Here is a 21,153-nt window from a genome sequence, read left to right on the forward strand (position 1 = left end):
CCCCCCCCCCACCGGCGGCGGCGGGGCGGGCGGGCAGCGGCGCCCCATGCGGCTGGGGCGGCCGGGCGGCGGCTGACACCATGTGCGCCCGGTGCCCGGGGCGAGGAGCGGGGAGCAGCCATGTCCCCCCCCGCCCAGCCGGGGGTGCCGGGCGGGCGCGGCTCTAAGGGGCCCCCGGCGCGGAAGCTCCTCTGCATGTGCAGCCTCTCCCTGTGCCTCACCTACCTGTGCTACAGCCTGATGGGGGGCACCGGTCCGGCCGCCCTGCGCTCTCCCGCCGCGCTCCCTGGCTCGGCGGCTCCCGGGGCCCCGCGTTCCCCCACCGCCTCCCCCGTCACGGTGGCCCCGCGCTCCCCCGCCAGCGCCCCGGGCAGCTCCGGCGCCCCGGCCCCCTCAGCCGCTCCGCCGCGGGCCTCCAACGGCAGCCGGGAAGGCGCGGCGGGCACCTGGCTGCGGACGCAGCTGGCCCCCGGGGAGGTGATCACGGCGCAGAGCGGAGCCTTCGAGAGGGACCCGCAGGAGTCGAGCACCACGGACGAGGAGCTGAGCCGGGCCGGCAGCCCGGGCAGCCGCGGCGGCAGCGGCAGCACCACGCCGGACTACGGGGAGAAGCGGCTGCCGCAAGCCCTCATCATCGGGGTGAAGAAGGGGGGGACGCGGGCGCTGCTGGAGGCCATCCGGGCACACCCCGACGTGCGGGCCGTGGGCACCGAGCCCCACTTCTTCGACAGGAACTACGAGAAGGGGCTGGAGTGGTACAGGTGAGGGCGGGGGACTGCGGGCGCGATCCGCGGCGGGGGGGGAGGAGGAATGCGCTTCCGTGCGGGGCGGGGGAAGCTCCTGTGTGGTCCCGGGGGTCCTCTGTTCCCCCCGGCGGGACCCGGGGCGAAGGCGCGGGCTCCGGGATCCCCGCGTGCTTCCGCGGGGACGCGGCGGGTGCGGAGCCGGAGAGCCGAGCCGCGATGCCGGGGCAGGCGGGAGGTCGCCGGGGGCCGCGCCTGGCAGCGGTGGCGATTGAAAACGCGGTGTTCTGGTGGGAAAGTAGGAAATTTGTAATAACGTCCCTCTCGGTTGGTCAGAGTGTGTGAGCAGACCGTAGCAGTTCAGCTGTACTTGGTGTAAAATACGCCTAAATAGGTCGGTAATTAATAATTACTGAAATAAACAAGATCGCAAGTTATTCCAGGTGCTGCTAGGGCTGAAGGATGCTACCTTCCTGCGAGCACAGGCTTTGCTTCACAAATAAGGTTTACTCTTTATTCAACAAGTTCCACGTCAGGAAGTTTTCTCCATTGACAAGATCTAATTCTGTTCGTGAAGAAGTCTCTAAATACTGTTGTCTGATGGTGGGTAACATTTTAAAGGAGTTTTATGTTAAAAGTCCTGGTTATTAGAAAACACTGGACTGCAGTAAGGAAGTGTTAAGTGTCTTGGCAGGTTTAGCAAATCAATGGATTGTGATGGCTCAGTGTTTCTCTTTAAAAATTTCTGAGCAGAATGCAGCACATCAGTAGAACTTTAAAATTCTCAGTAGTTCTGTAGTTCACTGTTCAAGACAAAGCGTACTGGTTCTTGATAAGAAGTGATCTGTGGCTGAGCTGGTGAAGTTCTTGTTGTGGTTAGTATGGCAGCTGCTTAGTTGCTCTGAAAATGAAGCTAAAAATAAGAGGCAGCAGGTTAGTTACTGCCTGGATTATCTGGTCACTCTTTATTAAAATAAAGTACATGGTCTTCGTGTCAGGGGTGTTTAAATGTGAGAAACTCCAGGCAGTCTTCTGTGGGGATTGTGGAAGCAAAGTCTTCGTAACACTTGGTGTGGCATCCACTTGGCTCTGGTGAAATGCTGTGGGATTTTCTGGAGGGATTTCAAGAAAGTGGACCTCAGCACTGAGAAAGTGAGGTGGTCTCTGAGACTGTTTTCAGTGTGCTGCTCTGATGGGAGGAAGAAATAAAGGACTGGCTATGGTTATTGTGTTTATAGATATAATTTCAGACACAGTATTTTGTTGTATTGAATTTTCCTGGAGGAAAGGCTTACCTTGAAAAATAAGTTTAGAAAACTTGCTAGAAGATGGTAGAAAGTGGCGTATAAAAAAAGTTTGGTTTTATTCAAAACAGGCAGAAGAAGATCAAGCACTGAGTATGATGAGTAGCTGCTTTTTCATCTTTAAAGTCAAGCTACTAGAAAAGGGCTAGTGAGTGGGTGTAACTCCTCTCGTGGAATAAGAGGCACACACAGGTTTTCATTTGCAGAATTGCAGTTTGATATTTTCCATCCCTGCAGCAGCTTTTTGGTGTGTGCAGCTCATTTCAAGCCCTGGAGCTCTGCTGCTCGGGGGGGAGAGGTGGGAGAAGAACAGGTTGGGGCACCCTTGGTGTGTGAGGGTCTGGGCAGAGCAGGCTGTGGGATGGATGCTCTGGACACAGGACAAAGAAATGACTCTGCTGCTCTGTTGCTATTGCAGCCCTGGCTGCCTGCCCTACAGTTACCTTCACACCTGCCCAACCCCAACACGTGCTTCTCCCCCTCTCCTTCCAAGAGTGTTCAGCCTTGCAGGGGCAGGACGCTGCTGTTGGCCTCAGCAGCAGCCACAACTTCCCTGATGCTGTTCTGGTGCCAGGTTATCGTCATGGACTGGCTTTTAGTGCCGTGCAAACACAAACCAAAAGCAGAATGGGGAAAGATCGCTGTCCATCCCAGCAGCTGTTTCTTCCTGACCTTCTCTGAAATTACCTGATTGAGTGCACCAGGGAGGCTGACAGCTCACAGCTGTGTCCCAGGTAGAATAATTGGAGATTTTTCCTATCCACAGAAATGTCAATGTTCTTTTAGCAAAGAAGCAACTATTGAAGTTTTTACCAGCCTCTCCTTATGGTGACTTCTGCATTATACACTCTGAGCTTTTACGTTGTCAAGTTTTTTCTTACATAGTGAAATAAGGGAATGGCAGACCTTCAGGGTTCCTTGTTCAGTCCCAAGATTATCTCCCAGCCTCGAAGAGCTGGAGGGAAGGGAAATACCTTCTCCACCTGTGAAATGGAGATGGCACCAGGGCATTGCCATTTCTCTGTGTGTACCCCATGCTGCATTGCCTGTGTCTGTGCTGCCTTGAGATTGAAAAGCCTTGAACGCTCTGGGTCTCTGTCCAGGATCTCTCCCAGCCACTGGAGATGCTGCAAACACTGGGCCAGGGGACGCCAGCTTTGTGCTGCTGGGGGCAGGGTGTCATGTCGGGATGGCAGTTCCACACCGTCTGCTCTGTTTTTTCCTGGAAGCCTGTAGGGAAAGCCAAAGGTTTGTATGCTGTGTCTGACTAGCTCAGTTCATGTGGCAGTTGCAAACAGAGGTCTTCCCATACATGTACTAATGCAAACTGGGCTGAGATTAATTTTGGTTAGTTTCTGTTATGCTGCCAGAATTGTTTGTGTGGTTGCAGTTTATGATTCTGTCCATCCTAATGCTGGGCTGTCTGAAGGACAAGTTCCATGGTACAGCTTTCCTTAAACGGCATCCAATCTCCCTCTGCCGTTCCTTTGTAAGTCGTTGTCTTTAACTTGCTCCTTCCTTCCCCAGGATATGGCATCTTTCCTGCAGGAGCTGCCGCTGATTTTTATCCAGTGTCCAAGTGTCCCCCTGCTCTCTGACGTGCCCAGGCACAGAGTGATCTCTGCATGTCCCCCGTGGCCAGGTGGGACTGCAGGCATTTGCTCTCTCCAGTGTGATGCTCATGCCTCAGTGGGCATGTCCCATGCTGTGAGCTCTGCCCTGAGCTATCCTGCATTTGGAAAAGCACTGAGAGCACAAAAAGGATGGCAGAATGACAGAGAGGCCTCTGAGGCCAGGGAATGGAGATTACATTCACAAATGCTCATTATAAGCACAGACAGGCGCATCATTTGGGTTATGCCTGAGTTCCCTGCCCGGGTGTGGATCAAGGGCACACAAGTGTGTAGGGATGTTGTGGATAATGGGAACTGCAAACTGCCCACAATATCCAACACCTGGACAGGTTTGTCCCCCTGTGGTGCTGGGGGCCGTGGTTTGGCCTCAGAGAGGAGAGAACCCAGGGAGCTGGGCAGGGGTCTGCAGGGGAACCCTGGAGTCGGTGTGGTCCCAGTGGCTTTGTGTGACTGGAGAAGGGGGGGGTGATCCTGTTTGGTACTGCGCAGTGGCCATGCTGCCATGCACCAGCACTGTTGGTGGTGGGCAGAAGCCTTGGGATGCTCAGATGCTGCTGGTGACTGGTCTGGGGACAGGTGGCTGTGTGAAGGGAGTGGGAGCTCTGAGCACCAGCATGGGGGGGCTTTACTTGTGTCTTTCTGCTGGTGCAAATGACCAGCACAGGAGACCTCATCAGTTGGGCACCCTTGAGGTTCTCTGAGCTGAGTGGAAGAGCCCAGTGCTCCCAACCACCATCCCCAACTGCCTGCAGGCTCAGCATGGTGAGGGGGTTCAGTTCTGTCACATTACGTTTTCAAGGCTGTCTTGACATCCTGCCTTTAGCAGAAAAACTGGGGATTTGTAACAGTATTTTGAAAACAAACTTGCAGTTTTAACACGAATATGATTTCCATAACACAAAGAGAACACCTGATAGTGGTGAGTTGAAATTGAGTTTTAAGGTTCACTGATTGGAAGAGTTACATTCTGTGTGTACATGCACATTGCTTTACTCCTTGCTTCCTCCTCAGTGGAACCCTCATGGAGAGGCTGCAGCTGTATCTGTGAGTAGATCACATTCCCCTCTCTGCCCTGGGCCTGCAGTGCTGAGCACTTGGACAGGGTGTAGCTGTGTGCGTGGAGTGGTCCCGCTGCAGGAACAGTCACCATGACAGGCAGTGGAATGGCTTGCACGTCTAATGCTATTTGCACCACCTGTCTGGGTTTTTTGGAGTGCTCTCCCAAGCAGTCAGGCCTGCATGTTATTTGGTGAGCTGCTGCCCTCATACAAATAATGAATAATGCCATGACAGGGAGCTCTTCTCTCAGTGATAAACATGCGCTCACGAGTCAGCGGTTCCGTGGGGCTGCTGGCTGTGGCTCTGGAGCTGGCACACCCAGTCGCATCCCTGTGGACCCTCAATTTGTCTGTATGGAGGAGGCAGCTGTTGTGTGTTGTTACTGCTGCCGGGGGCTCTGCTCCCCATGGGGCCATCTCACCTTCCTTCCTGTGCTGACCTGGAGGCTGGGGCGGTGGGGCCATCCCTGTATGCCCAGGGATGACCCAACCTTGGAGTACCTGGCTTTTGCTGCCATGGCTGCTGGCAGGAATTGTGTCCAGGGATGTGTGGGGGGACTCTTCTTCAACATCCCCTAACAGCTGTTGGGCAGCAATAGCTTGGGGCCGTTTCAGCCTCATCCCACACAGTGTCCCCTCGCTGTGTGCTGTACCTTGCTGTGAGCTGTAATTGTGTTGTTGGGTAATGCCTGTGCTGTTCTGATCGGCTCAGGGCATTCAGGAAATCAAACCCTTTCCATCAGCACTGAGAGCCTGTGCTGACAGCACTGTGGGAACACCTACAATGGGCAGATGGATTGGGGTCTGCTGCTCCCCACAGGCACTGCTGCAGAGCCTGGGAACTGCTGTGTTTCTCTGCAAAAGGCCTTCCTAGAGTGTTGTACCCACTGCACTTTTGGTAACTTAGGGAAAGTGTATTGATTTTGTTTCTGGGCACTCCTGTGAGTTGGCTTTTGCTGAAATGTAGTGACTCAGCTGCCTCTCTCCTCTGTGGATCCAGTGTATTGGACTTTGCTGACACCTGGGTTGGGTCTGGGCTGGGGACTGCAGGCAGGGGTCAGGCTCTGTTCTGGTTGGCCCCCGTGTTTCACCCATCTGGGGATTGATGAGAGGCCACTCCAGCAGTAGGCATGGATTTTCTTCTGCACCCAGAGCTACTGCAGTGAATCTGCTGTGTGCCAGAGCTGGGAGTCTTCTGGCTCTGCCCCTGCCTTGTGTGCTGGGCCAGGGGAACCCACCCTGTACCCTTCCTGGGCAGCAGTTGTCTCCCTCCTTTCTGCTCTGTTTTAGCTCAAGGAATGGGATGAAGGAATGAATTGTGTCTATTTGTGGTGTTTTATCACCTGATGATGGTTATCCACAGGCTGCTCAGTTGTAGCCATGGGAATGGCAGCTGCTCTCAGCACCTGCAGCCCCTATGTGCTGCGCTGGCTCTTCCTGCAAAGAGGGTGAGAGAAGTGCCAGGGCCAACACACTGGCAGGATGGTTCCGGAGCACCCGCTCCCACAGGGCTTGTCACTGCTTCTGCCTCCATGTGAAATGTATTTGTAGTTGACTGTGGGCACAAAGTGCTGAGAGAAGGGTGGGAGCAGGACGGGGAGGCAGCAGGGTGCTCTCTGTGCCCCTTGGCAGCCCCCAGGCACCGGCCCCACTCCGCCTTGGCAGGGCAGTGACTGACCCCCTTCCCTCAGAAGGGTGGAGGGGAGTGACCAGGGCCACGTCCCACCACCGTGCCTGACTGGGGTTCTGCCCTGCTCTCACTCTGATCACGGTGTGTGTGGGGAGCCTGTGAACAGAAGCAGTGACACAGCTCCCTTGGGAGGGTTACGGACACAGGGCTCAGCACAACCAGCCACAAGTGCTGGGAATGCCTCTTACAGGGACTGTTGGAACATCCCTTGGAGCGTGTAGGAAACTGGCATATGTCACCAGCCCTGAAATCATTGAACTGTTGCACTGTAGTCTCAACAACATCCTTTCTCTAGGATTTTGCTCAATAACCCACTCTGTAAACACTCTGGTGCTTTGCTGCTAACAGTTTAAGTGGTATCTGTGATGTCAAAGTTTGTGAGCTTCGCTCTCTTTGTGAGTGCAGTACTGCTCATGCACGTAGAGTTACAGAAAACTCGAGAATAGGCCTGGGGAAAAAACAGCCCCTTGGAGAAGCAAAAGGGGAAGTGTTGGGTGGTCACATTCTCTGGTTTAAATGAGGCACCTGACCTGTGCTTGCTCCCTGGCTCAACAAGGCTCACTCTGCTCTGTGCAGAGCCCAGACTGGCAGAGAAGGACCAACAGCTTCTCAAAGAAAGTTATGGGCAAAGGCTTTAGATTTTCAAAGTCAAAATTCCAACACGAATTTGTGACACCTTGTATCGACAAAGGTCAGAGTCTTTTTCTTTTCATGGGTTTCTTTTACCTCTTCTTGTCATGGGGACTCCTTTTCTCTGAGTCATTGTTTCATGCACTTCAGCAGAAATTTTATTGCTTTGGGGGCTGGGCCAGTTCATGTGGGACATTTCTCACTGCTCGGAGTGTGATACACAGAGGTAATTTCTTTCAGATGATCTTTGCTTGAAGTGGTTTCAATGAATTGCAAAGGGTGTGAAGGTATGAGCATGAATGAATGGCTGAAACATTTGTGTGGAGTCCAGGTGAGGAACCTGCGCAATCAAGCTTTCCAGAGCATCCAGTGTGGATATTGTAATTTCACTGTCCTGTGCATGTGAGCAGCAGTTCATTTTAGCCTTTTTATCCACTTATTAAAAAGTATTATTTAGGGTTGTAAAAGGTTTAAATTGGTTTCCCCTATATTTCAAAAACTTTAAAGGAAACTCCAGACTGTAAGAGGCTTTTCAATCACAGTGAGAAATTCCTGTTTAGATCAAAAGTGCCTGTCAGGGGTATGGGGGGAGTGGCTGGGCAGGATTGGGCCCTGACCCTGCCAAGAGCAGCTCCTCTCCCTGTGCATGGCCAAGCTGTTGCCCAGACCCTGCTCCACGCATGATGGCACGTGGACACTGCTCACCCCGTTTGTTAGTTAGGTAGCTGCAGTTTCCAAGCTGAAGGAGAGTGTTGAAAGCTGACTGTAGAAGGCTGGGGAACAGATTCATATTTATGAAAAGGAAGAAGAAAAAAGCCAAAAAACACCCCTCAAAAAAAACCTCCAAGCTTCTTTTTTCAAAGTCTTCCATTTCCCTCCCCAGTGTCAACACACCAATTTAGTAAATGTTGCAAGGCATAGTATTTCCCCCCTTGTCGTATTATACATCCAGGAATCAAGGATGGATCATAAACTTGCTCTTTATGGCTTTAACATTTCAATTGCTAGTCACATTTTATGTAAATGAAGGTATTTACCTTGACAAGCTCTCCTGTGAAGTACAGTACTTCTTTACAGAATATATTTGGCAGTATAAACAGGCCAAATGCTGGGGGTGGATACAAAATTCACAATTGATTTTTACAGCTAGGTAGGATCCTCCCAAAATACACTGGAGTTGTCTGCTCCAATCTTGTCAGTGCCTGGAGAAACTGAGGCAGGGGGACCTGCGGGAAGAGGAAGTAGCAAAGGGACATCAGTTATAGCCACCGACCTACAAAACAGAACTAGCTTTGGATAAAAATAACTCCATCTGCCAGACTTTATTTTGTATTACAGAGATTGCTGTAACACATTTCAAGCCAAAATCTGATTTCCATTCCCTTCAGAGCCAGGCTGGACTGGACTTGGCCCCCTCCTTTATTAGCAGTAATGATTTTGGATTCGAGCAGAGCAGCACTGCTGTGGTTGCCCAGATCCACAGTTCTCCTTTGGTTTAGTGTATTTCCTTTCATTTTGCATTGAGATGGGTACAGTGATGTATTTAGTATTAGTGTTCATCCACATCTGCAAATAACTTTATTTCAGCCTCAGCTCTGCCCTTTCTGTATTTGTTCTTGATGGGCATTCATATAATTAAGCTGAGCCCGTGAGCACGCCCATGGGAAGCCAACGTTAGCATCAGGACTGGGTGTTGAACCATGCTTGGATTCCGCAGCTGGCAGCAGGAGCTGCTGCCACTCAGCCAAGGGGGAGACAAACCCACCCAAACTGTGTGATACCAACATGGGGGGTGCACCAGCCCCAGAGGCTTTGAGGCTCTTCCAGGTGCTTCTGTGCCCCAGGAGGCTCAGCTGCTTCCCCCCACCTCCCCTCCCCTGCCATTCAGGGCCCACCACTGAGCCCCAGAGATGTGGGAAGGGGTCACCTCCCAGCTCAGTCCTGGGTGGAAGGTGCTGTGTGACAAACTGTCAATTACTTGGCTCTGGTCCTGCTTGTTCAACAACAAACTGAGCGTTTTCCATCCAAAGTGCTGACTCAAGAAATGCTGGTGGCAGAGCATGGATCCTGAAGTCATTGCTGCTGGAGGTCTTTAACTGGCTATTGGTTCATCCCTCCTCGGTCTGTTCCCCCAGGAGCGCCAGAATCAATCCCACAGTGCTGCTCCCCTGCACTGTCAGTGCTCGCACCTTCAGGCTCATTTTGGGGCTCTTCATTTGTACCTTTTTAATTCCCAAATTACCAATCACCACCTCTGCTCCATGCAGAGCAGAAGGGTGCACTGAGGGATACTGGTACCTCAGGAAAGGACTCTGGGTACCCTAGAAAAGGGCTCTGCCTTCTCTACATGAGCTGATCACCTTGCACAGAAAGGCAAATCCACAGTCAGGCATGAACTAGAGGAGCTCCCAGGCGCCGGGCCATGTGTTTGGGATGGTAATTTCGCAGCGTGAGGGAGGATGTTGGGGCCATGGGTGGTGCTGGTGCTGAGCTGCACCTCAGAAAAGAGGGTGTTACACATGCCTGGGACCCAGCAGTGAAGGGAGGGCACTCAGCAGTGTTCCTGCTCTTGATCTTTGTTAATGGGTCCCCCAGAGAAATGGGTATCTGGCCAAATGAGCACAATCCAGGGCATCCTGGCACCTGCTGCAATCGCTGATGTACCTGTGTGCATGACCCCCCAGGAGCTGGGTCTGGCAGGGCAAACCCCAAAGGGGCTGGCGCACTGTGGAGGGGCACAGACTCCAGGGCTGCACAGCCCCTGAGGTGGGACAGCTGTTGTTTGGGCTGCTCATCCTCCACTGCCAACGTGGGGAACAGGGTGCAGGAGCTCTGTTGCTGGGTCTGCCGCACATGCCGGGATCTGGAATGATAACGGCTCCTTACTCAGCTCAAAATCATCTAGAACCCCCCCCTAAAAAATCAAAGCACTGTGAAAAAATGCCTGAGGCTACAATTTCATTGGTAAACTAAAGCATCTTGCTGAGAACTTCATAGACCCAGCAAATCATAATGCAATTTCCTATGCAAAAAGGGTTTACCTCTAACTAAATATTATTCTGCATCATTACTCATCGTAGGGAAATTATTGCTCTCCTAGGTTAACTGACTGAACTTTGGAAATAGAGCTGCAAGCTTATTGTACAGACGGGAGCTTGACTTTTATTGCTCCTAAATTGTAGTGATACTGTTAGATGTGAGTAAAATATACACTCCATTAGAAAATATTAAAGTTTGGTACCACTTTAAAATTAAAAAAGATTTAAAGAAGCATTTCTGCAGTCTAGCCCACCATGAAATTGGAGTCTATTTGGTATGTGAAATGTGTAGTACAAATAGCCTAACAATTAATGACAAAGGAAGAGCTGGGATGAATTTATGGCTCAAACTACCCTGGATTTCACAAGGCTGGAGTGGCAGCAAGGGAAATGTGTTATTAGATAATTACAGGCTTTTCTGCTAGAGCCACTGCTGCTAAAGTTACAGCAAGGTGTTTTATTATTGCTCTGTTCCCACATAATACTCTGAAGCACTCTTGTCTTGGGATATGGTTGTCTCAGTGGGAGGCGATCCACATCTCTGCTGCAGATGGGTTCCTTTGGAAAACCTGATCAGGAACTCCTCAGCCATTTTTTTGCAGTAGGCAGTGGTGAAGAAGTGCTTTCCCATGGCCAGGCTGTGTAAGGAGCTTGTTTATTAGTGTGTAAGTTCAGAGCTGCTGGCTGTCAGCGGGGTGATGGATGCGGGAGCGGGGGAGGGCCCCATGGCACCGTGGCAGGTCCGACTCCTGCTGCCCGGTTCAGGGTCCTTCCCCGGGGTGCTCTGGTGTGGCATTGCCCAGTGCAGCTCCCCTCATGACCCCTATTAACTTTTTCTAATGCTTGGAGTATGTTGCAGGCAGAGGTGAGCCTGAAGCTCTTTGCTGTGCCCAGAGGGTAAGGATTTGGGATGCTGGTGTAGGGAGGAAGGGGGGGCTCTACAGAGAGGTGGATTTTACCTGTGCCTCTGTCTTCCAGTGAGCCTGGGGAGAGCTGAGCCCCCAATTACCCCGAGGCTGGGGAGACACCCTCATCCTGCAGCGCTGCTGCTGCTGTTGGGGAGGGTCTCAGCTGCAGCCCTTCCCCTCCCACGTGTGGCTGTCAGCATGCAGGAGGGACCCGGGCACTGTATGGCCCCACCAGCACACCCAGGCAGCTGTGTTGTGCTTTGGACTCTTTCCCGGGGTGGGGAAAGTAGATTGAGGTAGGACTGGTGTTTTGGGTGCCTTTGGGGTGCCTTTGGCACCTGTGGTGCCAGGTGAACGTTGTATGGCCCTTGGGAGTATAAACTGCATTTCTAATCCAGCTTTCTCACCTTGCACTTCATATGAGAGTCATCTTGTACTGGTGCCTCTGTGCTGGAGCATAGAGTGCAGGATACATATCTCCTTCTTCATTAACAGGATTTATACCCTTGGTGTTCCTTGCTGGATGACTTAGTATTGTAATGAAGAACATGAGTGCTGCCTTAATTAAAATGTAACCCCCCACATTAATATATATGTTGCCACTGAAAATTAAAATTCACTGAAAACTGAGTTTAAAAGCTTGTGGCAGGTGTAGCTGGCGGCATGTGAAAGGTGAGGTGATTTGGGGTGAAGTGCCCCAGCTCAGCAGCCCAGCCATGCAGGACCACGCTCAGCCCATGGCAGGGTCTGAGGTCAGAGCTGCCTTCATAGCCCCGCCAGCCGCCTGCCCAACTGCCTGGGGGCACCAGAACTATCCCAGGGCTATGTGCTGCCACCTGCCCTGTGCTCAGCACCTGTGGGAACCTGTGCCAGTCCTGGTGCTCACTCCCAGGATGGTCTGTTTTACCAGGGCAGTGCAAAGCAACTTAATGAACCAGAGAATTTGTTCCATAATATTACTTAAAAAAAAAAAAATCTTGCAAATGCAAACATTCCAAGCCTGTCTCCGAGCTGTGCATGCATTGCCACTGGCAGTATGATCAGTTATGAAGATATTTTGCATTCAAGGATTTGCAGTTTCTAGGTCCATGAATATTCAGGCTCCAGCTCGCCCTTTTTGTCTGTGCTTCACACCTACCCTTTTCATTCCTTTGCTCCTTTTTTTTTTTCCAGTGGATTCAATTAGTTCTATTTGCTGCTTTAGCAATAAAACAATTCCCTCTGTGGCATTAAAATGAGTTTCTTTCGTTATTTCATTTGGCTTCTTGTTATATGTGGAAGGAAGGTAGGGAGCTGTGCTCTGTGCCCCAGCTCACAGGGGCTGCCAAGCCCTGGAGGACATGAGATGTACTTGGGGCAGCATTAGGAATTAATGAAGGGCATTGCTGGCGCAGAGCCGCAGGAGCTGCACTGACAGAGCCACATTTGGAGCCACCAGGAAAATGTGACCGGTCCCAGAGACTTTCAGTAGGACTTTGGCACCTGAGTCACCGCAGCTTTCGATGTGCTGTGCTCCTGACCATGCTTGACTTGTTGGGTCTGGTCAGTTTTTGCACGGCCTTTGCATTACCTGTTGGTAATGAAATGCAGGGACTGCTCCCCTATTTGGCTTAGATGAGGCACAAGTCAATCTGAGCTGAAACATCAATTAAACCAGCAGATCGGTCTGTGGAAGCAGCGTGGCTGGTGCGTAGCGGCAGGGGCTGAAGCTGGTCGAGGGTCTTGGTCCCGTTTCCTCCTGAAGCAGAGCCAAGTGCAGTGTGAGGAAAGCACAGAGGCACTGAGAGAGCCAGGATAGCAGTGACTGTGTGGGCAGGGTGTACAAAGAATTACACACAGTGCCAGAACACTCTCATCTGGCTACTCTTGGAGTGCCCTTTCAGGGGGCTGCAATGGCATTGGGAGTGTGTAGTGCGGACAGACCCATAAATCATTCCTTTCACACAGTGCTGAACGCAAATACTATTAGTGCACTGTGGAGCATCTAAGTAGAGAAAAGAAAAAGGGAAGATAGAGGAAACGAGATTTAAATCTAATTGCTTTTCTGCCTGTGTTTCACCACTGTTTAGCTGGGACATGATGAAATGCAGTGGAGGAGAGCTGACACAGGTGGGAGTGGGAGCCAGTGGTGTTCCTGCTCCTCTGCCCCGGACAGCTGATGCAGGTGTTGAAGGTCAGTGAGAGGAGATGTGGCTTTGTGTATTCAAAATTATTTTTTGAATTAGTTTTCCTCCCCTTTCTGTGACTGGGGAAGGTTAAACCAGTTGTGCTGATTCCAGTTCCTTTTTCATTCTGAAGTTAAATCTAAAACCAAATGAGAATTTCCAGGCTGGTGGAGGGGCTGCAGACCCTAGAGTCTGACAAGCACCCAGATTTTTGGAAAAAGAGGTTTGTGCCTTTCCTCTCCCCACAGAAAGGCCTAAGCCACTCTGCAGCGGAAAGCGAGCGACCACTGGTGCTGGCTGCCTCCAGATGGAACTGCGGAATCAGGCAGGATGGGTGGTTGCCAGTATGATGGGTTAGCGACAGCAGGTTTCAGAGGGACAAAGTGAAGGAGCTGGAAAAGGAAAGGTGTCTAATAGGGATGGAAAACCATTTTAAAAGGAAGCAAAATTAGAGTGTGCTCTAGGGTAAGTAGGACTGCAAAGTTCCGTAATTAATCACACTGTTGGAACTTGGAAAGGAAATAAATGTGATAAAAGGATTTGTCCAAATAGATTACAGGCAAATTAGAAAAAAAAAAAGAAAGGTGGGGTCATCACAGCCTTGGAAATTGTGCTCTTCAAAAATCTTCAATCATTCTCACAATCAATTCTGCGTTTCTTTAATAGCGCTGTCTTGGATTAACCACTGCCCGCATCCAGACATTAAATGAAGTATCGAGTATTTGTCTCTCAACAATACACTTGGAAATTGTTTATTTCCCTCCTTGTCTTTTGCAATGTGTTTCAGTGCTGTAACCCAAGCTGAAACCCAACTTGCCTGAGGTGCCCAGTGCTTGGTCCTGCAGGCTCCCACCTCAAGGATCTGCAGCACAGGAGGGTTTTCTCATAAACCACTTGTTTGTTTGTGCAGACAATTACACTGGCTTTGCTATACAACAGTGTGTTTCTCTGTAGCAAACAATCTGCTTTATGGGTTTTCCTAGGAAAATATCAGCTCGCTATGCTCACTAATATGATTCAATTGTGTTGTGTTATCTGACCTTTAAGGAACTTGCAATCTATAATGACATGGTTCTACAGCGGAGCCACTAGTAAAAGCCCTGGCTCCTGGGGAATTCCGGCTGCAAATAAGTGAAGCCTGGCTACAGAAGCAATAACAAGGCACTTTAACCCCTTGGCTGCTGGCCTGCGGGGGTGGGTCACCATCCCCCTGGCGAGGTGCTGTAGGGATGTGTGTGTGGGCAGCTGGAGGTGGGAGCGCAGCTCTGTGTGTCCCATCCAGGGGCCCCCGGACCTGGTGCCTCTCGCCCCTCTCCCCAGAGGCATGGTGGGACACAGGGGACAGGGAGGGGACCCGCTCTTGGCCAGCAGAGCTGTTGGTGTTGGCTGTGCTGAGCAGGCAGGAGTGGGTCACTGGTGCCCTCGTTCCCGTGTGCAGCGCTTGGCAGTGGGGCAGCGCAGGCTGTGCGCTGCCGCCTTCGTGCGTGGTGCCACGGAAATGATTAACGCTGCTATCATTGCCACCCACCCACCATTCCCGTCTGCCCACTGTGCTCCGGGCACCCTGCCACGTGTGGAGGCACCAGCAAGCTCCACTACAGATGGGGGACCCCATGTGTGTCTGCTTGCCCTCCTGGTGGTGTGGGGGTCATGTCACTGCCAGTGCTGGCTCTGGGCTGCCACTGGAGAGCGTGGGACTGTCCTGATCTGGCATAACATGGCCTCTGGCCCCCCATCTCCCTTCTGATCTGCCAATGTCCCAGAGGGATGCAGTGCTGCGACCCATTGACCCCATGGCACAATGGAAGCTCAGGAGCCAAACTGTTATGTGCCCACATCATCCCTTAGCTCTGGCTGTTCTTCTCGCACTTGGAATTTGTCTTGCAAGGTGCTTAGGGGAGGTCTGCAGGTCTTGGTCTCAACCAAGACTGGAGTGACCCCTGGCTCGTAGATCAAATAAGCCTGTTTTCTCAGGAAGGGATGTGCCACATGCCAGCTCATGCTGCTGGTCCCTCCCTGCATCTCTTCCAGCATGGCTGGGAAGACCTCAGGCTGGAGCAGGACACGGTGCTGTTGAGGAGCCTTGGGAAGCCTTGGGGTGTCTGTCCACAGTGCTCTGTTTGGCTGTATTTTCAGCCCACTAATCACTGTCTGATCCCTCTGATTGCTTCTATCTGACCTCCCTCTAAGGCTGAAATGTGTTACCTAAGAGGCATTTCAGGGATTTTATTCAGCTGAGTGAAAGATGGGAGATAGGCAGGAATCTGTCAGACCCAGGAAGCTGGCAAGAGATGGGGAACTTGAGCAGAGAAACAAACTCTCCAGAGATTCACAGAATGATGAGGGTTGAAAAGGACGTTAAAGATCATCCAGTTCCAACCCTCCTTCCACCCAGGTGCAGGGTGGTGTGGCTGGAGCGCTTGCTGGCAAAGACTGAGGCAAAAAAATTTTAAAGGATTGGTTCATCAGAAGCTAAGGACAGCCTGTGCCAAGTTCTAGGTGCTGGGTTTTAAGAAAGTTTCTTCAGTCTGCTGTATCGGCTTTTGGCAGAAATCTTTGCGAAACGACTTTTCCACTGAGGAACAGGAGATCAGAGTACTGTTCCCTTTAACACTTGAGTGTGCATGAACTTGCAGGGATATCGTTTGAAGCTCTGCTACCCTTGTTAAAGGTCACTTTTTGATCCCATCAAATACCCTCTTTACCTGGAGATAAGATTTAAAAATGAAAGACGAAAGAGAAAGGGCTTAAGGAAGAAGGAGAAGTGGGAAGCTGGCTGAGCAGCCTGCGCCTCACTGGCAGCGGGGGGGAGATGAAAGCGGGCGCTGGCACAGCTGGGAAAATGGCTCTGCACGGTGGGGACAGGGTAGAAACAGAGGGGCCAGGGCATCTCCAGGGCTGTGGGGCAGCGCCTCGGCGCGTGTGGCACCAGGAGCACTGATCACCCTCTGCTGCTGCTGCTCCCTTGCCCTGCCAGAGCCTGCTGCCGCCATCGCCACAGCGCAGAGGAAGGAAACCGCGCTGGGCCAAGGTCGTGGCTGAGGTCAATAAATTATACATGACAATTAATCTTAGAAACCTGTGATTCGGGGGAGAAAGGCGAGGACACTGCGGATCCTGAGCTGGGCTGGCAGGCAGATGCCTTGGCTCCATGTCAGCCCGGGGAAGTCAGTGAAAAACAAGTCTGTGCTGGGATGCTGTGAGTCGGTGTGAGTCACTCAGCATGGCTGGCACACTCTTGGTGCCCTTCCCGGCACGCAGGGGGGTGGTGGCTGTCACTGCCTGGGTCGGGGGCTTGTTCCCACTGCCCTGTGGAGTGGCTGGGCTGTGGTGCCCACCGTGGGAGCTTCTCAGCCTTTGCGGATGCTGTGAGCCCTCCATGCTGGGGCTTCAGCAATTGTTTGCCTGTTACAATCAATTCCCATGTGAGATGTTTTAAAATGTATAACTGTCTCTTTGAGACTACAGCATTCAGCAGGTGGTAACACTCAAAGCTTTTTTTTAAGTCTGTATTAAGGATTTACAAAGGAAACCTTGACTTTTAGATTGATTTTTAAATACGCATATATTTAGCTGTTAGTGCTTGAAGTACATATTGGATTATATTCTTCTGCAAACAGAATATTCTAATTGATCTTGCTAATAAATAATGAAAGCCAGCCCTGCTACATATAATTCAAGGTTACACTGCATTTGTATTAGCAGCACTGGGGAGTTTTTTAATGCTTAAAAGATTATTTCTTTTGAATAAGGAAAAAAATGGGGGTGGGGGTGAGACTAAATGCTGAGCTTTTCTCTAGAATTTCCTTTTGTTGTTTTCTAAACTGTAGTTAGTAAGTGTCACTGTTTGAGACCCTCCTGTACATATGAAGCTATACCTAAAAGCCTTTCCCTCAGCCAAGGATGTGCAGCACAGCCCTGGCTGCCTGCAGCTGGCCCTGGGGCTGCCTGGTGGGTGGGAGGGGGCCAGGAACCCCCGGGGAGGAGGGCAGTTCTGCCTCGGGGACCTGAGAACAGCTGGAGGATCGATGTTGCTGTTCAGCCTGTCATTGATCAGCACTGTGATGGGTCACTTGGCTGGGGCAAGAGCAGCTTCTGGGAGCCTCTGGGATGGGACAGGTCTGGGCCCTGCACACCCTGGGGACACAGAACTGCCTCTGGGGCTGGGCAATGAGCTCCTGACAAGGGTGCAGAGCAGCTTTGTCAGCCAGTGCTCTCTGCAGCCATGCTCTGGCCCAGCATGAGCCAGGGACACAATGGCTGCCTGGAGCTGGGGCACTCAGGGTGCAGGTTATTGTGGTTTGCAGATGTGGTGCAGGTTCTTGGAGGCAGAGCAGGCATTAATCACCCAGTGACATTGCAATTACCATAGCAGACAGGGCACTTATTTGGCATTTAAGTTGCAATTAGGGGAAATAACTATTTCTTCCCCGTTCACAGAAGTTGCAAGTTGCAGCTGGCCAGCTTTGACCCAGTGAGTTTGGGCAGCTCAGCTGCATTGGCTTTGCCACGGGGCACAGAATTCTTGTGTCCAGTGTAGGTGATGCCTGCTGTTACAGGGACATTCACAGCAGCTGTCCCCACTCCGTAACACAGCCTCTGCCTCTGGGGTGGCGGCAGTGACTGGAGCAGTGGAGAGGGCAGGGCACCTAGCCCAGGGTCACGCCATCCCACAGGGACCACAGGTCAGGGACACAGGACAGTATTGCCCCCTAGTTCCTACAGTATTTCTCCAATCTCAAATGCCCTAAGCCTGAGGACCAGGACAGAGGCCAGCCAGGCGCCCAGTGGGGACTGGCAAAGGATAAAGCTGTGTAGCTTTGCATCCCACTGGCTGCTGGAGGGAGAGCGAGACCTCCAGGGCTAGGGCAGTGTCCCAGGTGGCCAGTGGGTCAGGGCTGAGTGGATGCAAAAGGCTCCATTCTGTTCCACACCCCTGAGACCAGCAAAGCTTCTCATTCCTGAGCAAAACCCTGCGTACCTCGTGGCTGGGACCTGCCGCTCCATTCCCCGTTGGGGATAGGGCAGGGATCCATGGCAGCACATGTGTCTGCTGACCCTCTTGCTGCCTTCCTGCTCATGCTGCAAGAAGCCATTTGTTTGTGGAGTCAGGAGTGGTGCAGGAGGATGAGCCAGTGCCGGTCTCCCAGGCAAGAGGAGACATTGCTGTCTTCCTTTTCCCATAGGCAGCTGGCAACCACTCTCCCACTAGCTGGAGTGACAACATGATTGGCCAGGAAAGGCAGCACAATATTAAAGAGCTGCTGACACCTCATGGGAAATTCACTTTAAAATATTTTATTTAGGTGTGTATCTGTGGATTTTTCTGCTTCTCCTCCCCTTGCTCCACACCTCAGGGAGCACGCTTTGGAGTGCAGGCACTGTGCTGAATGGGGTCTCATAGTTCTCAGAGGGGAGAGGATAAGGACACAGAGCGAAGCCCATAGAGTGTCCAGAACCCCCATGCCATCTCCCATGCCTCCAGGGCTGCCTCATGCCCAGCACACCCAGGTGTGGGAGCAGATTGACATGGAGCTGCAGAGCCCCATGGGCTGCATGGGGTTGGTGTCCTGGGTGGGAGCAGAGAAATGGAAGGTCACGGGATGAGGACAGATGGACTTTTCTGGGCCTGGCCAGGATGAAAGGCTGCTGTTGATGGCTGTTTATTAGCAAAACTTCTCATGGTTTTGCCTTTTGTCTGTTCCAGGAAGTCATGATAAATATGGATGTGAGTGCACAGGGAGATGGGATGGTTAATTAGAGTGGAGGGCTGGGAGTGGGATCTCCTGGGCTGTAATCTCACCCTGGGGAGGGAGCCAGTCCTGTGGGGACCCCCTGCATACAGCCAGACTGTGGGACCTGGGGCTATGGACGTCCCTCTCCATGGATCTAATTGTACCTGCCTCCCAGGCTTGTTGTGTGAGTTGGAGTTAATTAATGCTCATAAAGCCACTCGGCATCTTTGGAGAAGAGCAAAGGTATTGTAGGTGCTGTTATAATATACTAGGCAATGCAATTAGTTTAATTTCAGAGAGTTATCAGTCAGCCAGCCCTTTCCACAGTCCCTGTGCTGTCCCTGTTTGCCCACTGCCACAGACAGGTTCACAGAGAGCCAGCTCGTGCTGTCTGCTAGGGAGGAGACAGCAGCACTCTGTGTCTGCTCCTCCTGAGCACCTCTTCCCCCCTGCCCCATCCCTGCTTCTTGAATCATCCCAGTTGTCACCCTTTGTCCTATTAATGGCCTGATGTCATTGTGACCTGTGGCTCTGGTCACAGCAGCCACCAGTGCTGTCATGAACAGATGAAGAATAAAAGTCATCCCATTTATCCTCAGCTGTTTACCTCAACATGAGCTCTGGTGATGCCAGTCCCTCTCCTCCAGCTATGAAGCTCTCTGATGACACCCCCACACTACAGCCTGAACTACTGGGAGCCCAGATGAAGGATGTGAATCCAAACTAGCCTTTGCTCTGGTGACAGTCTCCTTTTTTCATACTGCTTCTGGTCAGCAGATGTGTGGGACAAGCTCTCTCTCAGGCTAGGTCCACGCTCTTTTAGTGGTGGAATGTTCCTGTATCCCAGAGACGTGGAAGTGGAGCATTAAATCCGTCTGTCACGGGAGGAGAACAGGGTGAGCATGGCTGGGGAACGCGTGGCTCAGCCCAGCCTTGCATGTCTGCAGGATGGGGGGGTAGAGGGTGTCAAACTGGCGGGTGTATTTATATATATCTATATGTATGTACGTGTGTCTCTGTGTGTCTGTATACATTTATTGGGTTAAGAACTTGAGGACCATCTGTTCCAGCTTTTGGGGGAAGCTAAAGCCATTTCTGGCATATGCTGAGGCTGTAGGTGATTAATCACCAAGGGCTCGGTGGTTTGCTGCCACAGAGTGGGGTTTGCACAGCAAACCCCAGAGGCTGGCTCCACCATCCCATGATCTGAAGCCAGGGTGACCTCGGGCCCCATCACCCTCCCTGAGCGTGGGCAGTAAGGCCTGTGGTGGGTGGTACTGTCCCCTCCATGTGTTGCATCACAGGGCCACACAGTCCCCAGCCCTCAGGGCGAGCAGAGCTGCAGCCCCTTGAGCTCAGCCTGAAGCAGTTAGACTGGTCACTTCTTTCCAGGCTGCCTCAGGGAGAACGTCTGGCCTCTACTTTTGTGCCCCATCTCTGCACAAACCATTCTTTATCACCAGCTCTTTTTTCCTCCTGAGACATGAAAACTGAGACCTGTCGCCTTTCTCTTTGCCTTTGCAGCAGATGAAGATGTCAGGAGCCTGACTGGCTGTTGAAGAAATCTGCCATTACCTTTTTCCTCCTCCAATTTTTGAAATCATTTCATAGGAATCCAATTTTCTCTTTCATATTCACTTCTGCAAACAGATTTGAAAAACTCTTTGTTAGTCAGAATCATCTCTGAAATGTACTGCTGTATTTCTTTTTGCTATTCTAATTAGCCTTTTAACTCAGCACTGCTTGTATTTATAGCTAGCTAATCCTCCCTCTCCAGGCCCCATCCTCCTCCATAGCAGAACATTTCCACTGTTTAGAAGCCATTTGCTCTTTCCTGTTTTCTGTTTCCCAGTTCCTTTGCTGTCGCTGCTTCAATGTTCCAGCTCTTGACTGAGCTCCCTGATCAGACGCAGGGTCCCCTTTGCTGCAGCACCTTTCCTGGAGCGAGATTCAGCTCCAGGCTGGCACAAGCCTTTGAGCAGCTGCCTTGATTCTCTCCTTCAAGATTATTTCAAGACCATCTATTTTAGCTCCTCAACACCCACCATCCGCTCCTGCAAAATGGGCAGCCCAGGGTGGGCACGGATGTAGATACAATTGCCTTGCCGATGCCAATGTGGGCAAAGAGCCTCTGGCACGTTTTTGGTGGCCACAGTCGTGTCCTGCCATTCTTCGCAGTGCACAAGTGTGACCCCTGTGTTCTGACCTCCCTGGGTTCCTCCACTTAGAACAGTTCCTGCATCTGTGT

The 21,153-nt window shown here is 51.7% G+C and overlaps 1 protein-coding gene across 1 annotated transcript in view; it reads left to right on the top strand.

The window, feature by feature from the left end:
- Positions 1-32: 32 nt before the first annotated feature.
- Positions 33-21,153, top strand: part of HS3ST4 (heparan sulfate-glucosamine 3-sulfotransferase 4) — a 54,776-nt gene continuing 33,655 nt past the window's right edge. Inside the window, exon 1 of the mRNA XM_042037361.1 lies at positions 33-761. Within this exon, the coding sequence (XP_041893295.1) occupies positions 121-761 (641 nt within the window). The 5' untranslated portion in view covers positions 33-120. The remainder of the gene's footprint in view (positions 762-21,153) is intronic.

Source organism: Corvus kubaryi, unplaced genomic scaffold (assembly GCF_017639235.1).
Source record: "Corvus kubaryi isolate FWS band 111438036 unplaced genomic scaffold, C.kubaryi_AGA036_p1.0 37387, whole genome shotgun sequence".
In the NCBI taxonomy this organism is placed as follows: Eukaryota; Metazoa; Chordata; class Aves; order Passeriformes; family Corvidae; genus Corvus; species Corvus kubaryi.